Source organism: Grammomys surdaster, unplaced genomic scaffold (genome assembly GCF_004785775.1).
Source record: "Grammomys surdaster isolate TR1022 unplaced genomic scaffold, NIH_TR_1.0 198, whole genome shotgun sequence".
Taxonomy (NCBI): Eukaryota; Metazoa; Chordata; class Mammalia; order Rodentia; family Muridae; genus Grammomys; species Grammomys surdaster.
Window position 1 is genome coordinate 3,460,575 of NW_021604643.1, and position 25,667 is coordinate 3,486,241.

Below are 25,667 nucleotides of genomic sequence, written 5' to 3' on the forward strand. Positions count from 1 at the left end.
CTCAGTACACACAGTCTCAGTGCACAGTCTCAGTACACAGTCTCAGTGTAGTCTCAGTAGTCTCAGTCCACAGTACTCATTCTTATTTTACACAATAAGAATGAGACTACGAATCATCTGAGACCCTGTTTCAAAAACCCCAAAGTGGAGGAAATAAGACATATGCAAGAGAAATAAGAACCAGCAAAGATGGTGAGATGGACTCCGCCTGGTCCTTCACTCAGCCTCCATTCACAGGGAGCCTACTGTGTCCCAGCCATTATTCCAAGGACTGGGACTTCAGTTAGAAAGTCCAAGATGACAATGTACCAATACTCAAAGCAGGTCACACTTGTCAGGGAAGAGTGCAGTAAAGCAAAATGGGTGTTGCGGTGTAAGCTCACTCGATGAACATTATTTTTTGAATTCATATGCAAAGTCTGGAGTATTGGAGGTTATATTTACTTTCCTATTGATGTTATGAGACACCAAAGCAACATATAAAGGGGTCTTATTTGGTCTTATGGTTTCAGGGTTAGAGTCCATGGTGGTAGAATACAGGAATGATGTCAGGAGCAACTGAGAGCTTACATCTTAATCAGCAAATAGGTAGCAGGGTGTTAGGAGCACAAAGGTCCTCGTGCTCATAGATAGCACCAGGAAAACCAGGAATGTTAAATGGGCAAGGTTGTCTTTTCAACGGAAAAGACATATAACCTGTTTTCTACTTAGAAGGCTGGGAATTCAGGCAGCCTAGGTGATCCTTGTGCTATGGGTAGGGCCAGGCCATATCAAGCTGCCACAAGCTGGACCAGGGGTAGCTAATAGCCTAAATGACTTCTTCACTATGTGTATGGTTGGCACTACGCCAGATCTTCCCCTAGGACCTTAAGATAACACATGTAGCCTATCTCTAGAACCCATCTTCATGGGAGAAGTAACATGTACTTTGAGTTGAGTTTTGATGTAATTTTGCTTCCTTGTCACACAGAATTGTGTATACTGGGAAACTTTTTTTCCAAATTGTACTGTACTTAAATGTGCCTAAGATAAACTATCCAGTGCCAGACTCAGAAGTTTTAAACAAACACTGGTTACTGAGTAATGTTGAACCTGATTCACTTCTTGCCTCACATGGATGGCTACTCTGCTGGTCCTGGTGGTCACAGAAACTGTCACAGCAGGGGATGAGACAGGCTGAGAATGAAACCTGAAGGCCCACCTTCAGGGACACACCTCCTCCAACACCTCCCAATCCTTCTCATCTGAAGACCAGTAGCTAATAGTGTACCAACCTGAATCCCCTGGAGTTGGGCCTCCATAGTCCATATTGCTAATTTCCCAAGTTCCTACCAAAATGGCTCATTAAGTCCCACTTAGAGCATTCAATTGTTTTTCTACTCCAAAGTCCCCAAGTCTTTCACCTTCCTCCAAGAACAGCTCAGTTGAGTCTGTCACAGCGACAACCCACTCTTTGGTACCAACTTCTGTCTTAGTTACTTTTCTATTGCCATGATAAGACACTACTATCAACTTAAAACCAATGACAAAAGTCCTCCAACAGGTCTGATTCCTAATCCTTCCTGAACAACTTCACCATTTGGGGATCAAGTATTCAAATATATGAGCCTATTAGGGGACAATCTCATTCAGACTGCTCAACTATATTCTTCCTTTGTTTAATAAATCTGTTCGATCATTGACATAGTTCAGAACCATTAAGTCTGTTCATTGATGTGCAATCAATCTCTAGAGCATCTTTGTCTTGAAAACTAAAATTCAATACCCATTGAACAACAGTCTCTCATTTTCTCCTTCATCCAACCCAACTCCAGTCCAGTTTCTAGTTCCAAAAATTGGACTACCATAGATACCACATGTAGGAGCACTCACACAATATCCATGTCTCCGCGATTGGCTCATTTTTACCTAGCACAGGGTTTTTCCACCTTGTAGAATGAGAGCTCCCTTTCTTTATAAGGCTGACATAACAGCATCCTATTGTATACAGCTGCCACATCATGTTTATTCTTTCATCTATTCATGGCTTCTTGAGTTTCTTCCAATTTAAATAGTGCTGTTATAAACACAATGAACAGTTGTGAAATTTATAGCATCGGTTTTGAAGAACTTAGCACAAAAAAAAGAAGCTAAAATGTTCTGTAGGTGTTCTTAGATACCTACTCTAGGGCTACTTTATCAGCCACAACTGCTCAGCCTTCTACATTCTCTCTATTACTATGAGAGCATCCTTAAGCATGAGCCTGGCCACAGGGCTGAGAGGTCATGGCTCTTATAATAAATGGTGTAGGCAGATGTAAAACTTTTCTTTCCTTGAATTTGGCATTCTCTGAATCTTCTACATCCATGAAATGGTAAGATACCCCTCCACACACACTACTAAGATCGGGGGAGACCCAGAGGAAAAGGATACAAGCTACTACCTTGCCTGAACCTGATTTTGCAGATTTACTCACACAAGGCATCAGGGTAAGGAGGAGACTATTTATAGAGTAATGAGAACCAAATGGAAGATTGGTGACTTTCAATGAATATTCATGAGCAATCATAGATGTGACACAAGATTAGATCAATGTGCAAAATTCACGTTTTCATGACTGAACATACAGAGTGAAACAATAGATTTGAAAAAGAATATTGAGTAGGGACAGATATATGAGTTAAAGACTGTTTTGGGGGACTAGGTAGAGTATAATTTGTTCCAAGTTAAACATAAGAGATAGCATGTTATATCATGGAAAGCCCAGGAAAGGAGCATGCATATCAGAATACTGAAACACCCTGACTCCCTGAGCATATTAAACCAGGACTGCTAGACAGTAAAAGTCCTTATCCAGTCAGAGGACAGACAAAAGAATTGTTGATCACTGTGTGCACTTTTATAGATGCCATAAAATTTAGTTTCAACTACTTTAAAATCAATACTACCTTGTTCTTCACCTTTTACAATTTATCAATAGTGAAATGTGGTATACAAAATATTTTAGAGAGCTGAATGACCTCAATCTGTGAAATACTTCTCCAGGGCTCATGTTTTTAAAATGGCTCTTATATGACTAACATTCATCTGGGATAGGAAGCCGTGGCGGCAGAAAAAGCTCGGCATTGGGGAGTGTTAAAGTCCCAGCCCAGTCCTCTTGCTTTCTAGCAAAGAAATGATTGATAATTTATTTGGAAACAGAGAAGCACAATGTAAATGAGGTGATTTTTAATTGTCACTTATGGATGGTCAGTGATAATTTTCACATTGTTTTATATCATTTATGAAAAATAAAAATAATGTATTCTAAATTATTTTTATTCTAATAAATAATAGTAATAAATAATAACAAATTATTATTAAATAGCAAAATCAATTTTCCCACTCTTTATTTTTACCTTTAAACACCATACCAATGCTATTATGTACTTAGGAACTTGACTATTCCTGTCCATATTTGTTAGGGCTTCAGAAAAGGGAGACTACAGCATAGTCCTGGCCAGGATATACCTCTGTGACAAGCCTGACCCTCTGTTCCCTGGATTGACAGAGACACACAGGCTTTTTCTATTTAAGAGTCCGTCCTTGTACATGTTGGAATGTGTGCATACACTGTCAAGCAGTGGAAACAAACACTGAATAACATATGAATACATTACAAGATCTATTTTACACTTAACATTTTTCAAAACACACCTCCTGCTGCTCAAGCCCATGCCCCGTAAACATCTCCAGTACAGCTGTGATAGAAGCAAGAATAACAACTCCAAAATGACAAATTGGCCAGATAGAGCGCAAGCGAAATAAGAACAACTTCCACCCAAGTCAGACGGGGATGTTACACACACACACACACACACACACACACACACACACGCCCACCAACTTCCCCGCTTTTGTAGCTACTTATGAAATGGGGATTTCATCTGTATTCAGAAACAAATATGACTGAGACATATTAGCCAAAGTCTAATATTTACATGATATGTATGTTAATTGCATGATAACTTAGCACATAAAGAATATTACATTAAGACAACTTGAAAAAGAAGACTGACTGTATGGAATTTTGGAAAGTTTTTGCTCTTTGAAAATAATAGTTTCACAAAGAGTCAATTAGAATACAATATTGGAAGAGTGTATTTACCTCAAAGAGTAGAAAACTTAACATGGATACAACAATTCAATATCTCTTAACAGACTGTATCATCAGCATCTATCTCTAATCAGCATCTTTATTATTTTAAGTTGATTATTTCCTTAATAAGAACATCTAGCCGGGCAGTGGTGGCGCATGCCTTTAATGCCAGCACTTGGGAGGCAGAGGCAGGCAGATTTCTGAGTTCGAGGCCAGCCTGGTCTACAAAGTGAGTTCTAGGACAGACAGGGCTACACAGAGAAACCCTGTTTCAAAAAAAAACAAAAAAGAAAGAAAGAAAGAAAGAAAGAAAGAAAGAAAGAAAGAAAGAAAGAAAGAAAGAAAAGTGAAAAAGAAAAGAACATCTTTACTAGACAACCATCAATGCATTTTAAGTCAAATGACTATAGCTCAAAAATATGTCATCAAAATCATTTAGAATAATTCTAAACTTGAATGCAGAGAATGCTTCTAGCTCTTCAGTCTTATCAGATTAGATTTTATTAATTTTCATTTATCAAGGAAAGACACATCTAATGACAAACACTTAGGAAACTACACTGTGCATGCAGTATTGTCCAATAGTTTCCTGTGATTCAGAAAGTCCCTACCACCTGCTTTCTGTAGTTATGATAGTGATATGAGGAACTAGAGAGGAAAGCAAATCAGCAAAGCTCCTTGGCTCCGTGGAAGCCATCCGTGCTGTGCTGAAGCAGAGCTCAGCATCTGACCTAGGGCATCAATAAAGCAATGAAGATGGGGCTCTTTTGGGCACATAAGTGTCATGTCATTAATCGAACTTGGATCGTAGCCGCCTATTCTTATAAGATGACAAATTAACCATATGGCTACCTCATAGATGACAAAACTAAAATACATTAAACTCTGTGGGGTAAATACACCCACAGGCAAATCTAATATACTGACATTTTTAATACTAATTGAAGCTGATTGATTTACGTATTCTACGTTTTCGACTCTCCAAAATGATGTATTTAATGTTTTATTTTTAAACACAATTAAAAAATAATATATAAATATATACATACTGCAAATGTAATACAGATAACAAATTCATTTAAGCCCATTTATGCACATTAGTAACACACCATGTGGCAGAAAGACTAGGACTACAAGAAGACCCCTTGGCGATTTATTTTATATTAAATCCCTAATGGCCTCTTCTTATTTTTGCAAAAATATGCACGAAAGTCCAGACTATACAGCCATTGAAATGAATGGTTATTTATTTGCTAAACGAGAGCCCTATGTTTAATGTTCCTTACACATAAGGTATCTGGGAAAGTCGCATCCTACAGTTCCATACATCATTTATTTTACATACCCTCACTTCTCACAACAGGCAGCGCAAAGATAGCTCCGAACAGCGTTGGAAGTTGTTGTGATTTTTGTTTCCAATGCCATTACTGGAAGATTATATACTAACATGTTTACTTGCTTTTTTAACAACGAAAACAAATTTATAGACCATCTTGGTGCCTGACATAGACATAAATACTAAATGAGAGAAAGTTTGCAAGTTACAAAAAAAAATCAAACAATGGATAAATAGCAAAAGTTCAAGCTTGCAAATAAATCTTGATTAAATGCCAAAGACCCAAGATTTACATATGGTAAATTTGTCTGAAAAAGAAATACTAATAACTGGCAAGTTCTAACAGTGTGTTTTTTGGTTTTCAAAGAACAAAGATCGTTCCTCTCCCTTTGTATTGTAACTTCAAAATGAACCTTAAAACTTTGCACTGGGGTAGTTTGAAGTATTCAAGTTGACAGGGACACACTTTCCAAAAAAAAAAAAAAAGTCACCTCACTGCAGGTTCACACAACCAAAATGTGTCCCCGTGAGGAGTCTCAGAGTAGGAAGTAAACAAACTGCTGTTGCTCATCCCCCACCCCCAGTGCTGTCTCCATCTAAATCCAGAGTAAGGGGAAAGAATTCACACAGATACAAGGAGAAAGAATTCACACAGATGCAACCAACACTTGACAGAGAGGAATATATGGAACTGGGAAGAGTTAAGCCTACCTTCTTCATCTTGAGAAAGAAGCTCTCCTTGTCTATGGGGCACATGACAGTCTTCCTGAGTCCCTCTGTCTATAAGGTCCACGGAAATCTGTCTTCCAATATCTATGGCTTTACTTCTACAGTTTCATTAACCTACACTCAACTATGGTCTGATATATGTGGATATTTTCAGACAAAAAGCTACATTTTTGTAACCTTTACTACAGAATACCATTGTTACTGTTGAATTTGGATATCAATGACAATCTTTTACTATATTTCAAATTGCATCACTTACTCTGAGTAGGCTCAAGAATGTCAACAGTACATTTTATCCAGCTCAAATTCTATCACACCATAAATAAATACGAACCCCTCCAGTTTTCTTTGTTTCTTGGGCTAGCATGGACACATGTAACTTGACATTTGAGTATTTTCTTCCTCTCCACAATTCCCTGCCACTAGGAATTCTTGTAAATCAAAGGAAAGCTTTATGAGTACTTTCAAAGAAGGCTGTAAAATCCTCGATGCTACTGAAGATTTAGAGCCAGCAAAGAGAAGTGGAGCCTGGGAGCCCCAGCTACATTTCCAAGGCAAGACCTACAAGATGGATCAGTCAAAAAGCAAAAATAGTGTGGCTTCATCACTGTCCTCTCTCAGTGTGCCTGGGTAGTCAGAAACTCCCAGTTAGCTCAAGAGCATTCAATAGAATGGTATCTGCTTGTACAAAACCTAGACAGCTAGCATATTTAAAAGGTACAGATACTTCCAGCTTTCTAAATCTCTGTGTTCCAAATCTGTGAGTTAAATATCTTGGCTTTAAAATATCTGAGGAAAAAATAACTGGACATGTTTAGACATTTTTCCCATCACGATTCCCTAAACAATATGGTATAGTAATTACTGACATGTTGTTTATGAAGTATTATATGCTGACAATCTAGAGACTTGATATATATGAAAGGATGTGTGGAGAGTATATGGAAATTCTACCCCACTGTGAGTTGACTATCTGAAGATCTGGGTATCCCCAGAGGAATCTGGAGTTACAGGGACAGTGACAAGGACAGCTACAAGTGAAAAACTGGTTAAGAAAGAGCCAGGCCCATTGGCAGGCATTGATGGATATTTTTCAACTTCTCTTGTCTGAAGGTGGAATATCTCTCCTTGTTCTCACTAGAGTGTCGCCAATGACATGTTTTGGTAGACAGAACATGGTATGACCTTGTCAGCCCCAACCTTTCACAGTTTGCCTCTAGTATCTGGAAGATGGGTTCTCTTTTTATATGAAGAAGCCACATGAAAGAGCACTTGGAGGGAGGATTGTTACCCAGATTCACCATAGCTTTCCAGGAGAACCCACAGCCACATGCGTGAGGATAGCGGGTCCTAACCACACCCTGCACTCTGATTGTATCCGTATGACTGAACTCAAACGGGCCCAGAGGAATCAGCAGAAATGCTAAACTGTTAGTCATACAGAGACGAAAACAAACAAGAGCTTTGGTTGTTGTTGTTGTTGTTGTTTCATAGACCAGAGTATTCTGTCCATAGCCAGCTAATTCAATCCAGGCAGTTGAGAAGAATAACCTACATAATCATACATAGAACAGTTGTTTTTTTCCCTCTGTGACCTAACAAAGAACAGTGAGGAAATGAGGATATTATTGGCCTTCAGAGTCAGATTCTCAGATTGGAAATTTTACCCTATGATTTGAGGTTGTTCGCTTTCCTTCACTGTTTTAGTTTAATCATTCACTAAAGAATTCTTATGTCCCGTGCAATAAAAAACCTGTCAGAACTTGAAAGCCTCCTCTCTGAAGACTAGCTTTTATAGTGGCAGAAGGTGCTCTTCAAATTGACAACAAGGGAAGCAATCAATAGTCCTATCCAGTTGAGATGCTAATAAACCACATCAATGACCAACATGGCAAGATACAATAGTGGCACTTATATTGTGGCAATACCAACAGCTTCTAATTGGACTTAAGGCCACTGAAAGGATAGGGGAAATGTCTGGAACTGAAAATGTGGCCAATCACTCAATGCTAGTGACGCTATTTCCTTGGAGGACAACCTTCTATGACCACTTGACTAGGCCAGCACAATCCCTAACTGAAGTCTATGTTCTTATACTTGTTCTCACAGGTAAGAGTGGCTCTCATTCCTTCTTAAGAGGCTTCTCTTTGCAGAAGAGACCATCAGAGAAAACCATGACTAGCCAAGTGCTGTGGATTTTCCTATGGGTGGTGTGAGGGCTAAGGATGTGAACCATAATGCAGGGTCCAGACTCTCTGGGTCCTGTTTCTGCTGCCCCAGCTCTCTGTGCCTCAGCGGTAGCCTCACCACGTGGTCTGAGCCTGGTCTGCATTTGTACCCTTGGCTCCATTCCCAACTCTTCTGACTCCAGCACTTACTTGTGTTCCCTTCATCCTGCCCAGACATCTCTACCCTGAAATAATCTGTTTTCTGAGTCCCATCTTATAAGGAACACACCAGCATTTTCCCTGATGCAGAAAGGGAGGAATCGGCCCAGTATTTTACTATTCCTGGGTTCCATGGTCTTGGTAGTCAGCCATGGTGTGCAGCTGGTGCTGTAGCCAACTGCTGACTTCCTAATCGTGTGCCTGCCGCACTTCTCCCTGGCGATCTATCATCCTCTTGTTTTCATTCTTCTTGGAGGTTAAGAATCAACCCTGCAGCCTGTCCATATTTGAATCGAAAGTAGATCCAAGTATGAAGTCAAAGCCACTTCCCCAGGCTCCTAACTCTGTATTGCATACCAGGCTCTCTGGTCTAGCTGTAACATGTATGCTCTCCTTCATCTAGCTCTGCAGTTCTCAACCTGGAGGCCAAACGACACTTTCACAGAGGTTGCCTGAGACCATCAGAAATATCAAGATGTTTACATTACAATTCAGTTATGAAGCAGCAATGAAAATAATTTTATGGTTGGGGTTACTACATCATGAGAAACTCTATTAAAGGGTCAGGGCATTAGAAAGGTTAAGAACCACTGGTCTAGATAGAACATGGGAAGACCTTTATTTTTCACTATCCCCTGCAGAAAAAGTCTCTATATGCCTTTCACAGTTTTGTTTCAAATTAATCTGTCCACATTTTTCCACTGTGTATTTCTCTCCCAAATTAGACTCTATGTTTCTCTGGTATTTGTATTCAATGATTGGTGCCACTGGGAATGACCAATCATTTATAGACACAACAGGATCGAACCTTTACTTCGGGCACATAACAGCTACTCATCAATTGTTTCATGAACAAATGCTTGTGGTAATGGATGAGTAAATGCACCAATGGAGTATGCTTGTGCATTCAACCCCAGTGCCCCAGTGATGCACCAGTTACTCACTGGGCTGTAGTCTGAGATGGACCACAGGTAGATACAATGTGGGCTAACTAAGAGTTCTTTGAGCCCCACAGACAGGTAGACACAAAATGACTTTCATTTCAGGGTTTCAGCATAAAAGGAAAGTAATTTAAAGTCCAGAGAAATTAAGTGTGCCTGGCATGAGACCTTTCGAAGAAGCTGAAAGTAATGTCATAGCAGTACCATAAAAGGAACCTTAGGCTAAAAGGTAGCCAGGCAAAAGACAGCCACAGGGCTTAACATCGAAAACTGTTTTTAGAAGAATCTTTCAGAGTTCCCTTATAAAACTGGCACCATGGACTTTTCATTTCAAAGCTTGTTTTTTTGTTTTTTTTTTTTTTGAGGGGGGGAGGATGTCCAGTGAGAAAATCAAATGAAAGGTACCCCTAATCCAATAAATTTATGTTTACATTCATGGCATGTTGGATTTATTTCATTATATTTGTTTTCTAGATATGGGATGCATATGTATGAACTGAACACAAGTATTCTTTTTTCAAATATAAAGCAAAGTGAGCATCTCAAAAGAATGAAAAATACTGAAAAGAATGAAGGAATACTGAAAACTTTTCCAGCCTCACCATCTGTTTTCCCTTTTGTACCACTAGGCGGCACCACTGGCCTGCATATGCTCTTAATTCGGCCAGGCCAGCACCTTTTTTTTTTTTTTTTTCCTTCCAATCATTGGATTGAGGATCAGCACAGGATCTGAAAGCCTTTGTTTGACCCTTCCTGCTTCACCGAGTCACTATTAATACATATATTTAATGTGTGCCAAAATATATTCTCATTACTTAGGGAACCAACTCTGTATTTGCAGAGGGGAGAGAGGCCTCTAGCTCAAAGACATTTCCCTGTGGTCTTTTTGTGTTTGTTTGTTCTTGTTTCTCTATGTATCCCTTGCTGTCCTGGAATTTATTCTATAGACCAGGCTGACCTCGAATTCAGAGACCCACCTGTCTCTGCCTCCCAAGTGCTAGGATTAAAAGTGTGCTGTCTTTTAAAGAGATTTCTATGTCACAAGAAGAGGAACACATTTCCTTTAGTTTTCACAACCTGTTTTTCCATGACAGTTTGATACAATGTGGTAATTAACCATTAAAACATTGCATGTGCTTCAACAGGAATGTTACAGTCAAACTAATTTAAACCAAGGTCAGGTTTCCAAATCAGCAAAAGAATTCTGAAAGCAAACGACAAGGAAAATAAACTAAAGGAGAGGTAAGCAACAGATGCTATTAAAAGCAATGCAGGGCAGCTCAAGCTGGTCCGAGTACGTTCCTAAAAAGGCAATTAGCCAAATCCTTTCAGAAATTAAGCCATCAAAATGACATTACAGTACATTTAAAAAATGTATTTACAGAGCAAAAGAGCAGCTCAGCATCACAGCCCGAGGGGTTCCCTTCTCCGAGTAAACGTGTAGAAGAAAATTAGATCCTAAACTAAGAAGAAACTTCAAATTGTCACAATAGATTTAGGACGGTGCTATTTCTTAATTCCCCCGGTGCTAAGTGGAGAGTGAGTTAAGTCACTTGGATGTTTCTGGTTTCTTTGTCATCGTGGGATGATTAGGATGACAAAAGTCTCCTATGATTTTTCCTGCAGGTGTTTAAAGACTGACAGTGACTGGCAGTGGCCCTTGCAGGAAAAAATCATTCCTTAGACAGGCTGGTAGCGATACTCCCCCTCCTTTGGGAGCAAAGGGACAGTGTCCTTCCTCCTAGAAAGAGATTCCTTCTAGAGAAAGGAACTGCCTGCGTATTGCTTTTGAGGGTCTAGAAACATAAATTTCTGCTTGTAAAAGATAAACTGAGGGGCTGGGAGGATGACTCAGTGGGGAAAGCACTTGGTGTATGAGTGAAGAACGAACATTCAGATCCTCAGCATACAGGCAAATGCATGGGAGGTGTGGCCACCTACCAGACCTCAGAGTTTGAGACTCAGGAGATCCTCAGAGCCAAGTGGGTATCTTTAGTAGTTAAACTAGCAAACTCTGGGGCCAAGTGAGAGATGCTGCCTCAATAAGACGGAAATGAATTAAGGAAGGCATCCAGTGTCAATCTCTGACTTCCATACCTATGCGTGAACACATACATGGACCAGTAACACAGAGTCAGGAGAGAGGGACAGAGAGACCAAAAACATACATAGGAAATAAAAATTTTAAATGCAAAAATACAGGTTTATGAAAACATTTGAAATGCCCTCAGATAATATGCTCACTCCCTAAATGTAATGCTGAAGTAAGAGAGGCCCCAAATAGGAAGAAAAGAAGGATCCACCCACTTTAAGGGAGAACCCTAGGCATTCTGATGGTGAGTCAAAAGAATGTGGCTTTTTGAAAATGACAAATTTGCAGTGGATAGAAGGAAGGACAGCAGTGTCCAGGCAGAAGTGGCAGAGAGGACTGACAAGGTCTGCAGGAAGGAGCGGCAGAGGCTCTGGAAATGGGAAATTGTTCAGAACCTACCCTGAAGAGGAGAAATGAGAACAAGGTGACAGAAAACCAGTGATACAGCTCAAATGGGCCGTGAGCCCTTTCTGCAGAGAAGCAAACAAAACCTGGAGAAAATGGGGCATCTTCAGTCAGAGTCCCGAGCAGCCCGAGAGGTAGCCACAGTTGTGGTGTTTTGGCACAGTGAGGAAAGATTCCAGGTCAATTAATAATGTTCTCTGGTACCTTCAAAATGACCAGACTCTTAATCCAAACTAAAATCAGTAGCAGCTGAAAATGCAATGCCCTTGGCCAGAGTGCATGAAACTAGCTAAGAAAACTATGATCATATATTAACTTTCTACGTTTTCTTTGATGATTAAAAAAAATCTGTTCACTGGTTTACCTTTAAAATAGTTATGAGCACTTTAGTTCTAGTATCTCATGAAGGGATATACTTTTCTACATATCCTTGACAAGTACCCCCCTTAAAGGGCTGATATCCTTATGCTTGTATCCAACAACAAACAGATTATTTGCTAACACCCTCTGAGGACAGAACATTTTAGAGAAGAAAGTTTGCGCTTCATGACACAGCACTGGGTACCAGAAACAAGTCTGCATGCCCCAGTAGATTGTATCCCAAGCCAGCCACCTCCGTTTCCTGCCCACTGAGTCACGTGCCCCCTCCCCGTTCACATCAGGGGTCGGAGTCAGAACCCCAGTGGAGCACTGGCACCACATTGTAAGGGGTGGCAAGGGATGGTTGTCAAATTTCAGAAAATATGCAAACCCATTATTTGCAAATTAGAAACAGCCATTATGAAAATTATCTAATTTAACCTAATCGCCTCCTGAAGCTTTCACTTCTCAACACCACTGTGTTAAGAATTAAGTTTCAATATCAATCTTGGAGAGATGCAAATATTAAGATCATAACAAGCAGAATGGTGGCTGAAAAATGTAAAAGGGGATCTGATGCCACTGAGGGAAATTCATTGACAGAGGAGAACTAGATGAAATATGCTTTATGAATCATTAATGTCCACTTAAGATGGGTAAAATAAAGAAAAGATCAGTTAAGATACACATTACCCCAAGTTGAGATTTTTTTGAGAAACAAATAGAAATTCCATTCTAATATATTTGAAAACACATTTTTGCTGAAGACTTGGTTTCCAACCTGTGACACTGCTGGGAAATAACGGAGGTTGGGAATAAGTGGAAGGAATTTAAGCAGCGAGGGGTATGGCCTTGAAAGGTCCAAGGTCCTTCTGTTTCCCTTTTAGCTTCATGGCTTCTCTGAGGTGAATAGCTTCCACATACCCTGCCAGGCTGCACTGTATCACCACAGACTCAAAGCTACCATGGACTGAAACCTCCCAAACCATGAGCCAAAACAAACTTTTCTTCTTTATAAATTGATTTATCTAAGGTATTTTACTACAGTGACAAAAAGGTGACCATCATGCTGTTGGTGACATATTTTGTTGATGACATATTTTGGTCATCATCAGAAGATGCCTAGCATAGTTTACAAAGATCTTAAATGTTACAAGCCTCAGCTGCTTAAAGCATTCCTTAAATAGAGACGCTCTGCTCTTCCTGCCAGTTGCTTCCCACTGTAAGGAATGGCTCATAGCTATGAATTATTAGCTTGAAATTGATTGCAATTGAAATCCACACCTCAAGTGCCTCATAGAGACTGATTCTTAGAATCCACGCTTCATGTGCCTCATACGGACTGATTCTTAACATCCCTCCATGCACACAAGTCATTTAACCATTTTGTCGTTTGCTTCAAAACCCTTGGGATTAGTCAGCACAATAACAATGAAGTTCAAATACCTTAGTCACACACAGTTTTGTTGTTTGGACTTAAAACCAATGTGCAAGAGTCATTCAGGTTTGTTTTGATTTTTTTTTAAATTCCCTACCATTAGATATGTTGGCTGAGCAGGCTGCTCTTCATTTATATGTTGATTTGAGAACGTGTGTTACAGTAAAGGACTGGACTCATGCATGATTGTTAAGTTTTAGAGCTGGGTTGAGAAAAATAAGGCTCAGAGCAGCTGAGCTACCTGAGACGGGGGCTCTTCAACACATTTGAGTTATCTGAAGGCTGTGCATGCATGCTCTCCAGGTTCCCAGCTTTTAAGAGCTGTCACCCACACTGGGCTGGCCTTTGGTGGATGCAGCTGACTTTCTGCTCTGAGAGGATACAGAAAACCTCCTTCCTTGGCCCCTGAGATTCTCTCCTCTTTATGGAATAGGATGAGTCCTTCCAGGTAACGATAGGAGTATGTTGAAAATAGTTTCCGAATCACCTCCAGCCACCCAACCCAAGGTCCAAATGGGATTGCTGCATGCGTGCAAACAAGTAACTCTGGGTGGAGCCTCTGAGGTCCGGGGCTCATCTGCTATAGATGTTGGAGCCATTTCCACCAGAGTAGGAAACCACCATCGCATTTCCCTCTAGGGGTCCCAGGAGGGTTGGATTAATGCTTGGATGTTTTCACTGAAGTTTCTGATGTGCACGGAGAATGAGCCATCACATGCCAGTGTCTTTTACAGTACCCAGGAAGAGCTGACAGACCTGGGCTCCAAAGGCAATGGAGGTACTCATCATTCAGAGACTGGAAGTGCATTGGATGTGTCTCAGCAGTACATACAACTGGCATACACAAGGCCCTGAGTTTGAGCCCTAGAAACATACACACTCAAAATAATTTCTTCAAATGAAAACATGATAGGACCTGGAAAGGCGTGTCCCTATATTTCCACTGGTCAGGTTAAAAGGCTTTGAAAAGTCTTTTCAAAAACACTTCAGTATTTATTAACATTTTGAAACATATGCTAGTCAAAAATGTCTTCCTAAGCAGGGCAGTGGTGGTACACTCCTTCAATCCCAGCATTTGGGGAGGCAGAGGCAGGCGGATCTGTGAGTTAGAGGCCAGCCTGGTCTACAAAATGAGTCCTAGGACACTCAAGGTTACACAGATAAACCTTGTCTTGAAAAGAAAAAGGGGAAAAACGTTTCCCAACAAACAAACAAAAATCAAAAACAAAGCAATCAATCAAACAAAACCACTATGAATTTTATAACAAAACAAAACAGGTCTTTCATTATGACTTAAAAAAAGTCTAAGCTCAAATAATAATAAACCGATCATTGGTGTCTAAAACAGTGTAGACTTCAGACTGGCTTTTTCAGTCTTAAATCAGCAGTCATGATGGGTCATTTACATTCGCCAAGCCTAAATGAAGATTCCGTTTTGTTAGGGAGGAACAGAACAGTGGCCATGGAGTTCCTCTGGCCTGTGCTCTGATGCTAACAGAAAGTGCTGGTGGTTTTCCCTCTGCTGTGTTCCAAGGCACCTTGTGGGCAGTGACCTCTATGTAGCACAGAATGAGTAAGTGTACTGAATTACTCCACCAGAATCCAGCCCCGGAGCTCTTTCCCCTGTGTTCAAAGCTGGTCAGGAGGAATCCTCCAGCTCCCAGCCCCGTAGAAGAATGATCCTGAGCAACAGATCTAAATGAGGACTAAATTTTAGGAGTTGTTCTCACCTACAGTAAACTGATTTGCACGTGGCAGCAGCTGGTCCATGTTCATATAGACGATCATATTGTATTATTTTGAGCTTTCTGGGAGAGCTCGTCACAGTACATGTTCCCCTGAAACCCATATGTCAAAATCTTAGCTGGGCATACTTAGAATGGGGCTGTGTTTGGAAACAGGATTGTCATAGATATAAATTAGATAAAGTCATTAGGTGGGGTGTGGTTCTTAATGCTGGGACAGGGAGAGACAGGACACAGAGCCACGTTCCCAGGACAGATAATCTGAAGATAAGGCCAGGGGACTAGGTGATGCTTCTACGAGCTAAGGAACATTGTTTATTCTCACAACCTTCAGATGGCACTAGCCTACATCTTGACCTGAGGCCTTGAGCTTCCAGAGCCATAAGATTATACATCTCATAGTTTATGAACGTCATGCCGCAGCGCCTTTACATCAGTCCTAGCTCGTGGTAACAGCGTGAGTATCTGTGTGTGAAAAAATCCTAGTGAAGCCGATAAAAAGCAACCAGGCAAGTGTCTGACCTTTGTCCTTACAAAGGAAAGATGCTACTGAGCTATTGTCTTCAGGGAGACACATAAGGAAGCATTGAGAAGGGAACTACTACTGTAGTACTGCCATGACTCACCTCAGTAGCTTCTCACTAGAATGGAAGATACAGACATCTTAATGTACCTCTTTCCCAGGGTGTAACTTAGGGGCCATAAACAGAATCATTCAAAGTTCTGCTAGCAAATGAATAAAGGTCATTTTGCTTTCAATTGATTTCTGATGGGCAAGTTAGTAACCAATAAGAAGGCCCAAAGGATCAATTCAACTGCCATCAACTGGTGAACTGGATGTCACAACTTGATGTGTATTCCTTACAAGGTACATGCTACAATCAGACTGAAAATGGCTTAGAGGAAACGGGGAAAGGAGCTTCATGACTTTGCTTCCGAGAGCCCTCTCTGTAAGGAAGGCTGGCTGCCGCTGCCCACACCTTAAGATCACATTCCCTTGTAACCCTGTCTGTTAAGGAAAGCTCTGAAACCCTGTGTAACTATCATAATTTGATTTTACTGTAGCTCTTTCCACAACCAATATTAGCATATAACAAATGGGGATCTAGCAGCCTTCTCCTTATCACGTAGAAAACCTGAATCTGTCTGTCTGTCTGTCAACACTAGCAATTTCTACCTCCTACACCTGTGGCTCCCTCTGCAGAATATTTCACAAGGAGAAAAGCATCTTGGTTTTCTAAATATTTTCATCCAAGAAAATTAATTAGACCATTGGGCAAACAAAGACCATGTCATACACAATGGTGGAATTAGGACATCTCAAAGGACCATCAAACATGGGGAGTGTTTTCCCCTTTTCTTCCTTAATATGCTATAGACTCCGTCTTCTGATTTAACAACTGGATAGCTTGCAAAACTACCCAGTCAATTTTTAGACTGCTGGAGTAGTGGTAATGTCTATAAACATGAACATACAGGCCATTTAAAAAATTATCTGATGTTAGTTTTCAGGTATAATTGAAAGAAACTGGTCCAAATGGGGCAAAGGAAGTGAATTCAAGGCTACATTGAGCAAGTGGGAAGATACAATCTCAAAAAAAAAAAGGAAGAAAATAAGAATGAAAGACCCAAGAACTAGGCAGTGGTAGAGAATTTAACTAGGAAGCATAAAGTTTGGTCCTCAGCACTGTAAAAGCAAATATGTCTGGGAGAACAGCCTGGTTTACAAAGCTATGGGAACAGAGTCTCTTTGAGAACATACCAAGATGGACAGGAGCATGGAACAACTATTCTAACACACACACAATAACCATTGGAGACTCTTGTCTTTGTTTTTAAAGTGAGGTAGATGAGAATCAGAAAGGAATTCTGAACCCTTATAATCTCCAAATAGAGTTGGGGAAGCAGTACTGTGTCACAGAATGCCTTAGGGAGAAGAATAAATTCTGCCTTTAACTATGTGGGGTTTCACTGATGCACTGGATTAGTGAGCATTTTCTCTTCCAAGGAAGGTGTAGCATATTATGGAGGAGTCCTTGCTCGATTCCTGGGTCCTCATGAACATCAGCACTCTGGTGTAGATACAGATGTGGTATTTAACAACATTCCAGCTCGATTTCAGATGATGAGAGTTTCAGATGTACCTACCCGTATACACAAATGTCCTCCCCATTCCCAGAAAATGACACGGGGATTACAGAATTATACTTAACTGCCTGATTAATTACTGGACCTCCATGGAAATTACTGTCAAGATTAAGATGATCATTCCACCCCTGATTCTGCTTGATAAACATTTACAATTTAACATATTTGACAAAGCCATTTGTATACAGCTATAATATAAATGAAGGTGTATTAAAACTATGGTAAGTGTATGATTTTCATAGCCTTAAAATAACTCACTACAGACAGTTCCCTGAGCAATTACAAGATGTTCTATGTTAATTTAGGAAGGAATTCCAAACAAGTCATTTAAAACCTAATAAGATGCCATTAAATGAAGGGGGACAGGGGAGGGGGAAGCTAAAGAAAACCCTAAGGCTTGAACCAGTAGAAATGATTCTCAGAGCTACTGACCCTTGTAAGATCCATGTTTTGCTTTGGTTTCTAGAAAAGAGGCAGATTTCTAATTGAAGGTGATTATCTAGTTAGTACATCCCAAATTGCACACATTTCTTATATTGGTTCACACCCACAACTAATTAGATGGAGCATTTATCAATCTGGAGGTTCATGGAAACTGTTGCATTGATCTACACATTGAAAAGATGCTCTACCAGCTCGGAAGTGCTACATTCTGGTACTGATGACAGCCAGCCCTGATGCTCATATACATCTATGAGCTAACCTGTGAGGCTGATCCACTGGCAGTGAACTCAGAGAGAGGTCACAGAACAAAAGTCCTGATTTTCTAAATCATGGACACCAGTATATATTCCAGCCTCTCCCTAGAAATAGACACACTGAGTCAGTTACCATCATCACAAGGATGACACAAACAGCAACATACCATTCTAAAGACAGATTCCTGTATCTCCACACACTTATGAACTACCTGCTTCCAAAGATGGGAGCCTGACTAAGGAAATAAAAAAAAAAAGTATAGACTTACACAAAGACACAGATGTGCCTCTATAAAATATAGCTCCCACTAGTTGGGTTAATTACGATTAACACACAAGTTGTTGGAACCCCCAAAGTAGGCAAGAGGTAATTTACTAAAGAAAGATATAAAGATGGGGTAGCATTCATTCCAAGTCGTTCATTAGCCACACTGGAGGGATGAGGCTCCATGTTAATACTGGAGGAGTTAGCATTGCTATGTGTCAAAATGGCATGTGTCCAAATAGCTTACAAAGGCCAAACCACTAATGTGTTCACAAAGAAAATATGCAAGTGAATCTAATCTTGTATGTTACTAGTAAACACATGCACAGCACATGTGTGAAGGGCTGTGGTTGTGGTTTTGTTTTCTGAGATGAGAATCTAGGCTTGGCCGTTTTCCAACAATTCAGACACTTGCTCAAGGCAAACTCTTACCGTGACTCACATAGCAGGATGTTGAACTCCAGGTGTTCAGATGGCAACTGTAGGAAATCTATTTTGGCTGAAAAAGCAACCTGCCCTTACCTCCAGGGTCATGTTCACGGTGCTGATGGCCACTTTGATTTCACCATCTGACAGCTCTTTTAGATCTTTCAACATTGTTTGTTCAAGACTTAAACCTGTGAATAACAAAGGGAAAAAATTATATACCTGGGGTCTGTTAAAAAAAAAAGTATGTGTTAAGGGGTTATTTAAAAAAATTATTCTACTAATCTCAACATTTTAAAATATCATTTTTATCTGTAATAAGCACACAATCAAAAATTACATCTGTGGCTGCATCTATGTCAGGGATGATGCAGGCAGGAAAAAGAACTTACCCCTCATGGGGCAGGACACTTATAAAGGGATGGCAGGATAAAGGAACAAAAGAAAGATGAAGTGGTCAGAAACTAGCTGAGACCAAAGGCAAGGTGGGGATGGGGGTGGGGAGCTAGGACTAGAGAGGAGACTGTCAGAGCCTGGTATCACAGCAAGAATGGGGTGGAGAATGCCTGTGTAACCTTAGGTCTCTTTCTTCAGCCCTTACTGTTCTTCCCACTGACCAAAAGGAAGCCAGAGTCAAGAGGGCCTGGAACAAGCCATGCTTGGGTGTTAGCCTCCAGAGCCCGAGAGTAGGTCAGGTTGGCAGCTTCGCCATACAAACTAGCTGAGTAATATCATAAAGGCCCAGATTTAAGTGACCCACTATAATTATATAATTATCTGTTTAATTTTATGTAAATTGTACTTTATAAACTTCATAAAACGATCACAATTGAGACAGGCATGGTATTGAACATCTTTAATTTCAACACTTGGGGAACACAGACAAGTGGATCTCTAGGAGTTCAAGGCCAGCCTGGTCTACATACACCAGGCAAGCAAGCCAGGTTACATAGTACCACCCAATCTAATACAACAACAACAGCTATCTTATTTGAGCTGATCATCCCTGCAATAGTCTCTGGCAATAGGTGTTATTGAATTCCTTATTTGATGTCAGGAACAATCTAAATTGACTATATTGTTGAGAACTCTAGAGTTGTAGTTGGTTGACCAAAGCATTTCAGTGAAAGCGAACAAGAATGGGTTTGACTTAGTGTTTACCTGGCCTTCTCTATTGACAGATTCACTATAGAGCTGTGTAAAGTACAGGCATTCTTTCGGAATGCATATGAAGATGGTCTACTGCCCACCCTGTCAGGATGGAGCATGCAGTCCATCACAGCAACACAGAAAACAGATGGCAATTCAGTATTCTCTTTTGACCCAGAGTAAACTGTGACCTGATTTGATTTCTAGAGTACATTACAACAATAGTGGTTTAGTGTGGTATAGGAAACAAATAAAGACATACACCACTGTACATCTGTGCAATGCGCATACACAGGAGGCTCTATGTGTGGCAGATGCTGACAAATCACTGCCCACATTCCTTGCTTCTTTTTTTTTTTTATCTCATTTAACCAGCATCATGCTCCTCTGGCCATCTGGAATCTTTGATGGCCACTAGAGCCTACTGTGGGGAATTCATTCCCCACTAGACTAGAAAGCGCTCACTATTTCAGTGGTTTTCTAGTTCAACACACAGCAACTAAGTCTAGTTTGTAGTACTTCATATGTTTCTACTGTGTTAAGACACCTACTATGACTAATTTCAAACTGTTAATCCAGCATTAGCCAACTCACATTTCAGAAAGTTAACCACCAAGCCTTATGGCCAGGGTGGCCTGATCCCATCCAGGGCTGCACTCTATAGTGGGTCACCCTAAGACACAGATTTAATTTTTTCTCAGAGTTCCTTAGTGAGATTTTGTATCCTACAGGGGTTACTTGCTGGATAAAGTACTTGAGAGAGTCCTCAAATAAACCATGTTGCCTTAGGGAACTCCATGACCCACCATCTATAATCCATGGGCTAATGTGTAAGGTGCCTACACCCAGGCAGAAGCCCGAGGAAGGGGTTTTAACATAGGAAGCCTGCTTCCAGACCACCAGCACAAATCCAGAAAGCCCTCCCCAAGCACACAGAAAGTGGAAAGAGAATGCAAGCACACTCAGATCATGCTCCACCCAAGCCAACCCTCCAGGAAGAAGTGAGAGGCAGGGCCAGTCACTCACCCTGAGCACTGAGCTGGCTCTCCTGCAGCACACTGATGATATCATCTCTTGGAGGCAGATTGGGAAACTGTTCTTCCAGGATGGAGAGAATCTCCTCCTGCTTCTCTGGGAGCTCAGGATCCATGGTCATCCACTTGAACAGGATGCTGCCTGCAGGGCATGGGGACAAATACTCTTGAGCTCTCCATTAGCCAAGACAGGAGCAATGAAAATCAGTGTCCTGATGTAGCAGATACTGGTGTCAGGGGCTGGTGGCCCCTGCTCTCCAGGACACAGTTTGGGAAGAAGGAGCAAAACATCTTCACCCAAATACAGGGAAGGAGATGGTGTTGGTTTTAAATGATTTCAAAATGGAAATTAATGGCAAGCCATTTAAAATTTTAGTTAATTTTATTCCCTTGAAGGGATTAGAGAACATTCTTTCAACTCACCATGCTACCAATTTGTGTATTAATTTACTTCTTTTCCTATCCAAATGATTGTACAATTCCACAGTGCACAGCTACACGGTCTGACAGCTTGGCTAACCTGAAGGCTGTTCCTAACCTTTCAAGCACCATACACAGCTTTGAAGTAATTTACTGTATCTAATCATGTAGTCTCAAAGCCTGGGTCTAAACCTCAGACTGAGACGACTAGTTTGTTGCTCTTGTTTTTGGGGGGTTGGGGAATGCTAAAAGAATAAAAGGCTGAAGAGTTAGAAGCAGGTAACAATAGTCACTTCAAACTGTCCTGCCATCTGTACTTGTATTCTAAGGAAAATAAAGGATTATTACAGAGCTTTATGTAGGAGGAGCAACATACTATAATCTACATTTTGTTCTTTTATAAGTCAGATGTTGTACTCTGGCTCCCATGTGAAAAATTAAACAGATAAGAAAGGCAGGGAGCCCAGCTGCTTTCTCCTCTGTTCCGTGTTTATGAATAGCACCTTACCATGCACAAGATGGGACAGATTTAGTAAAAATGATCTGACAAAAGTGGTGGGTGACCGAAGAGATTTTGAGTATTTTTCGACATAAAAATATAAAACATAGAGATGATTATTTTGTTCTGTTTGTATTTAAGACCAACACAAATGAAAATTTTACAAAAGACATTTACCAGCTTCTGGATCCGGTAAATCAGTTGGACAAGAACAACGTTCTATGCACAAGAACAACACAAAACCCGTGAACGTATCAGAAGCCCCGGCAGCAACTTAGGAGCTAGGATGGTGTATGGGCCGAGCAGAGACCCAGCTTCCCAGCATTCCTATCGAAGCAGCTGCTAATTCAGAAGTTGTAGCCACTGGGCAGAGAAGCCCTTAGACCTAGCAGTGGTCTCATAAGGCCTTGGAGAAAACACTCAGGGAGAGAACTTTTAGTCATCTGGGTTTGGGGATTGGAGACTTGAAGGACTACCAATCAAGCTAGCTGCTTGATCTTGTAAATAAAGTTTATGGTGACACAGCCTTCATCCCTGTTCTACATTGTTCACAGGCTTTTTTTAAATACATGAGGTCAGACTTAAGTACTTCAACAAAACCTGAAATATCTACTTGCTGGCTGTCTTTGGGAAACAGTTGCCAGCTGCTGCCAAGGAGAAAGATAAAACCAAAACAAAACATTCTCCACTTATTGCAAATCCTGCTTTGAGTCACTTTGGACAGACAGATGTGCTCTCTGTGGCTCTCTACTAGCTCACTGAGATGGGAAAGGAAGTCCATCTCACCACCTTGACCCTGTAACTAATGTTCAGCTGTCACTCAAAGGCTGCATAGAAGGAACTAAAACTGAGTGACTGTCAACTATGGAGGGAAAACTCACCAGAAGACAGATGGAGAGAGCCAAAGGGAATGAAATGAAACTGGCCAGAGAATTAGAATCTTATAACCAATTACAGGAAAATTTAAAATTCTCAATTTAAATAGTGGCATTAAGAACCTCAAATCATTTTTCCTCAGTAGATCAGGTATGGTGGGGAACAGGAAACTAAGTCAGAAGAAATTATGTACACAGAAGTGTGAAAGAAAAATGCAAGAACCTAAAAACATGAGGCAGGTTTTGATATGTGTATGAACAGCTCCTGCTACGGAAGGGGGAGAGAGAATTCTAATATTTAAGAAAAACTACAAACCAAGATCATGGTTAAAATAAAGTGAAATATTGTAGTCAGTAAGACTGCTAAAAATTACATTTTAAAAAAGATTAAATTGGTGAGAAAGAAAATATACAAAAACCAAAACAACTGCAGCGAAACAGAAGGAAGAGGAGAGACGGGGAGGTGAAGGGGAAGAAATTAAAACTGCATTTCTCTTAAAAGAGGTGTCTGCAGAAGCCTGAAAGAATCTACAAATGGCATGAGAGTAGTAAGTAAATGTAGCAATTTGCTGCATGTAAGGTCATTAACACACAACTGTAAGGGATGCTGACACTGGCTGATTCAGTCTGGCTTAGCAGCAGTGAGCACACGCCCTCCTATCAAGGACTGGAAATCCCATTCAGGCAGATGCTCTCCACATCCTGAGCTGTCTTTGATAAAGGCTATGGCCCAGCTTCATCCCAGAACTCCTTTGGAGACTTTGCACTTCACATTAGAAACACATTCATTTTATAAGATTTATTATTTAAAATCTTATAAATAAATAAAAACATCACACACCCAAAATAGCCAGACCCAGAGTCTACACAACTCCATAAACTTCAATGCAGTAGAAAAGGAATCACAGAAGAAACCTGAAGCTAACTTTTATTCTAATTCTAAATCCGTCTGACACTTCTTTTTGTTTTGGTGGTGGATAAGTACATAAAATATATTTGTTACTGAAAGTAAAAAATTAATGTTAAACTCCCCTATCTCTGTTCTGAAATTCCAGAAACATATTTAGTAATTATATAGCTTTGTTAAATATTGGTATCAAGCTATACAGTAGCGGAAGACGCCCATCAGCACATCAGGACCTGGTTCTAAATGAGTGTTGACTTAACTTCTAGTAAATTGTGAGGACAGAAACAGTCTATAAACCTGTACCCAACAGTCTCCCTGTTAGTCACAGGCTGGTAAGAGGGACATATAATTAAGAACAAGCTACAAAGAAAGCAATTATAAGAAAAAATATAAAAAAAATACTTGATTTCTATAGAAAAAAATCAACCATAATACCCTCTGTTCAAAAGAATGGAGATGCAAAGAGACTCTAGCAATTGCAGCCTCCTAACCCTACACACACCCCACTGCAACAGAAACCGGGACAGTCAGCGCAGGAGATCGCTGTTGTCTACAGGATGACTTCCTAACAGAAAAAAAGTCCTCTTTCTGTTTACCTGGGCTTGATTTTTTTCATAAATAAACAAACAAAAACCATTAAAGAGTGAATGACAGAGGTAAGCAGAGAAGGAAAAACCAAAGGAGAAAAAAGACTTACAATAAAATTCCCATTTTTTTAAAAAAGATATAGAAATAAACACATTATTTGTTTACAATCCTTACAGATTTAGAATGTCTGAGATTAAGAGAAAGGATACCTTCGTGTGGCTGAAAAAGTAAAACCAAGATTGAATAGTTACTTTGATTTTCTAGGAGAAACTATAATTTCTGTTTCCTACCTCTAGCCTCTTCCTAAGCAAAGCAGACAGCATAATTCCCTTGTGTGTTATAGCCATTTGGAGGTGGGATGAGTCACCCACCACCGTGGCTCTGTTCCTCTCCCATCTGACCTCCTTATAAGGACCTTTTTGAAGCTGTTAATCCAGTCTACCAAAATAGCAAACAACTAGTCTTTATTAAAGGTCAGCTGGGATTGCTTGGCGAATGGAGAGCCTGCTTCTGAGGACTCGGGTGTGGTTTTCCACTTCATCCTAGGGCTAAGAACAAGAGCTGCTGTTTGCTTTAGTCTTCAACTTGTTGCTGCCGTCAAGGCCTTAAGCAAACAAACTTGAAGGGCCATTTGGGCAAAGCATGGACTTGACAGAAGCACGTTTTGAAATCAGTGGCTAAAATCTCACTGCCAGATGGTTCCTGGAAAAACACACACACACACACACACACACACACACACACACACACACACACACACACACACACGCTCCTCTCAATATGATGATTCAGCAATTTAATGGATCTTAGAGTTGGCAGCAGTCCCCTAGAATGCATCTCTGAGGAAATAAAATCAAGGTCTAACAGTCTGGCAGGTTCTGTATTTGGCACAAATCCAGAGCATGACTAAACATAAACCTTAGTTTACAAAATGTGACTATTAGGTATGCTCACATTAGCCATGTTTGAAAATAATAATAAGAAAGAATCTTCAAGAAAGAGAGATGAAAGGGGAAAAGAAAGAAAGAGAGAGAAGGGGAGGGAGAAAGGAAGGAAAGGAGGGAGGGAAAGAGGGAGAGAGAGAGGGAGAGAGGGAGAGAGGGAGGG

The 25,667-nt window shown here is 40.4% G+C and overlaps 1 protein-coding gene across 1 annotated transcript in view; it reads right to left on the bottom strand.

The window, feature by feature from the left end:
• Prune2 (prune homolog 2 with BCH domain) overlaps positions 1-21,408 on the bottom strand; it is a 193,327-nt gene extending 171,919 nt beyond the window's left edge. The window contains exons 1-2 of the mRNA XM_028770093.1: positions 21,264-21,408; positions 19,185-19,279 (exon numbers count right to left, since the gene is read on the bottom strand). Coding sequence (XP_028625926.1) covers positions 19,185-19,279; positions 21,264-21,393 — 225 coding nt within the window. The 5' untranslated portion in view covers positions 21,394-21,408. The remainder of the gene's footprint in view (positions 1-19,184; positions 19,280-21,263) is intronic.
• Positions 21,409-25,667: the final 4,259 nt, after the last annotated feature.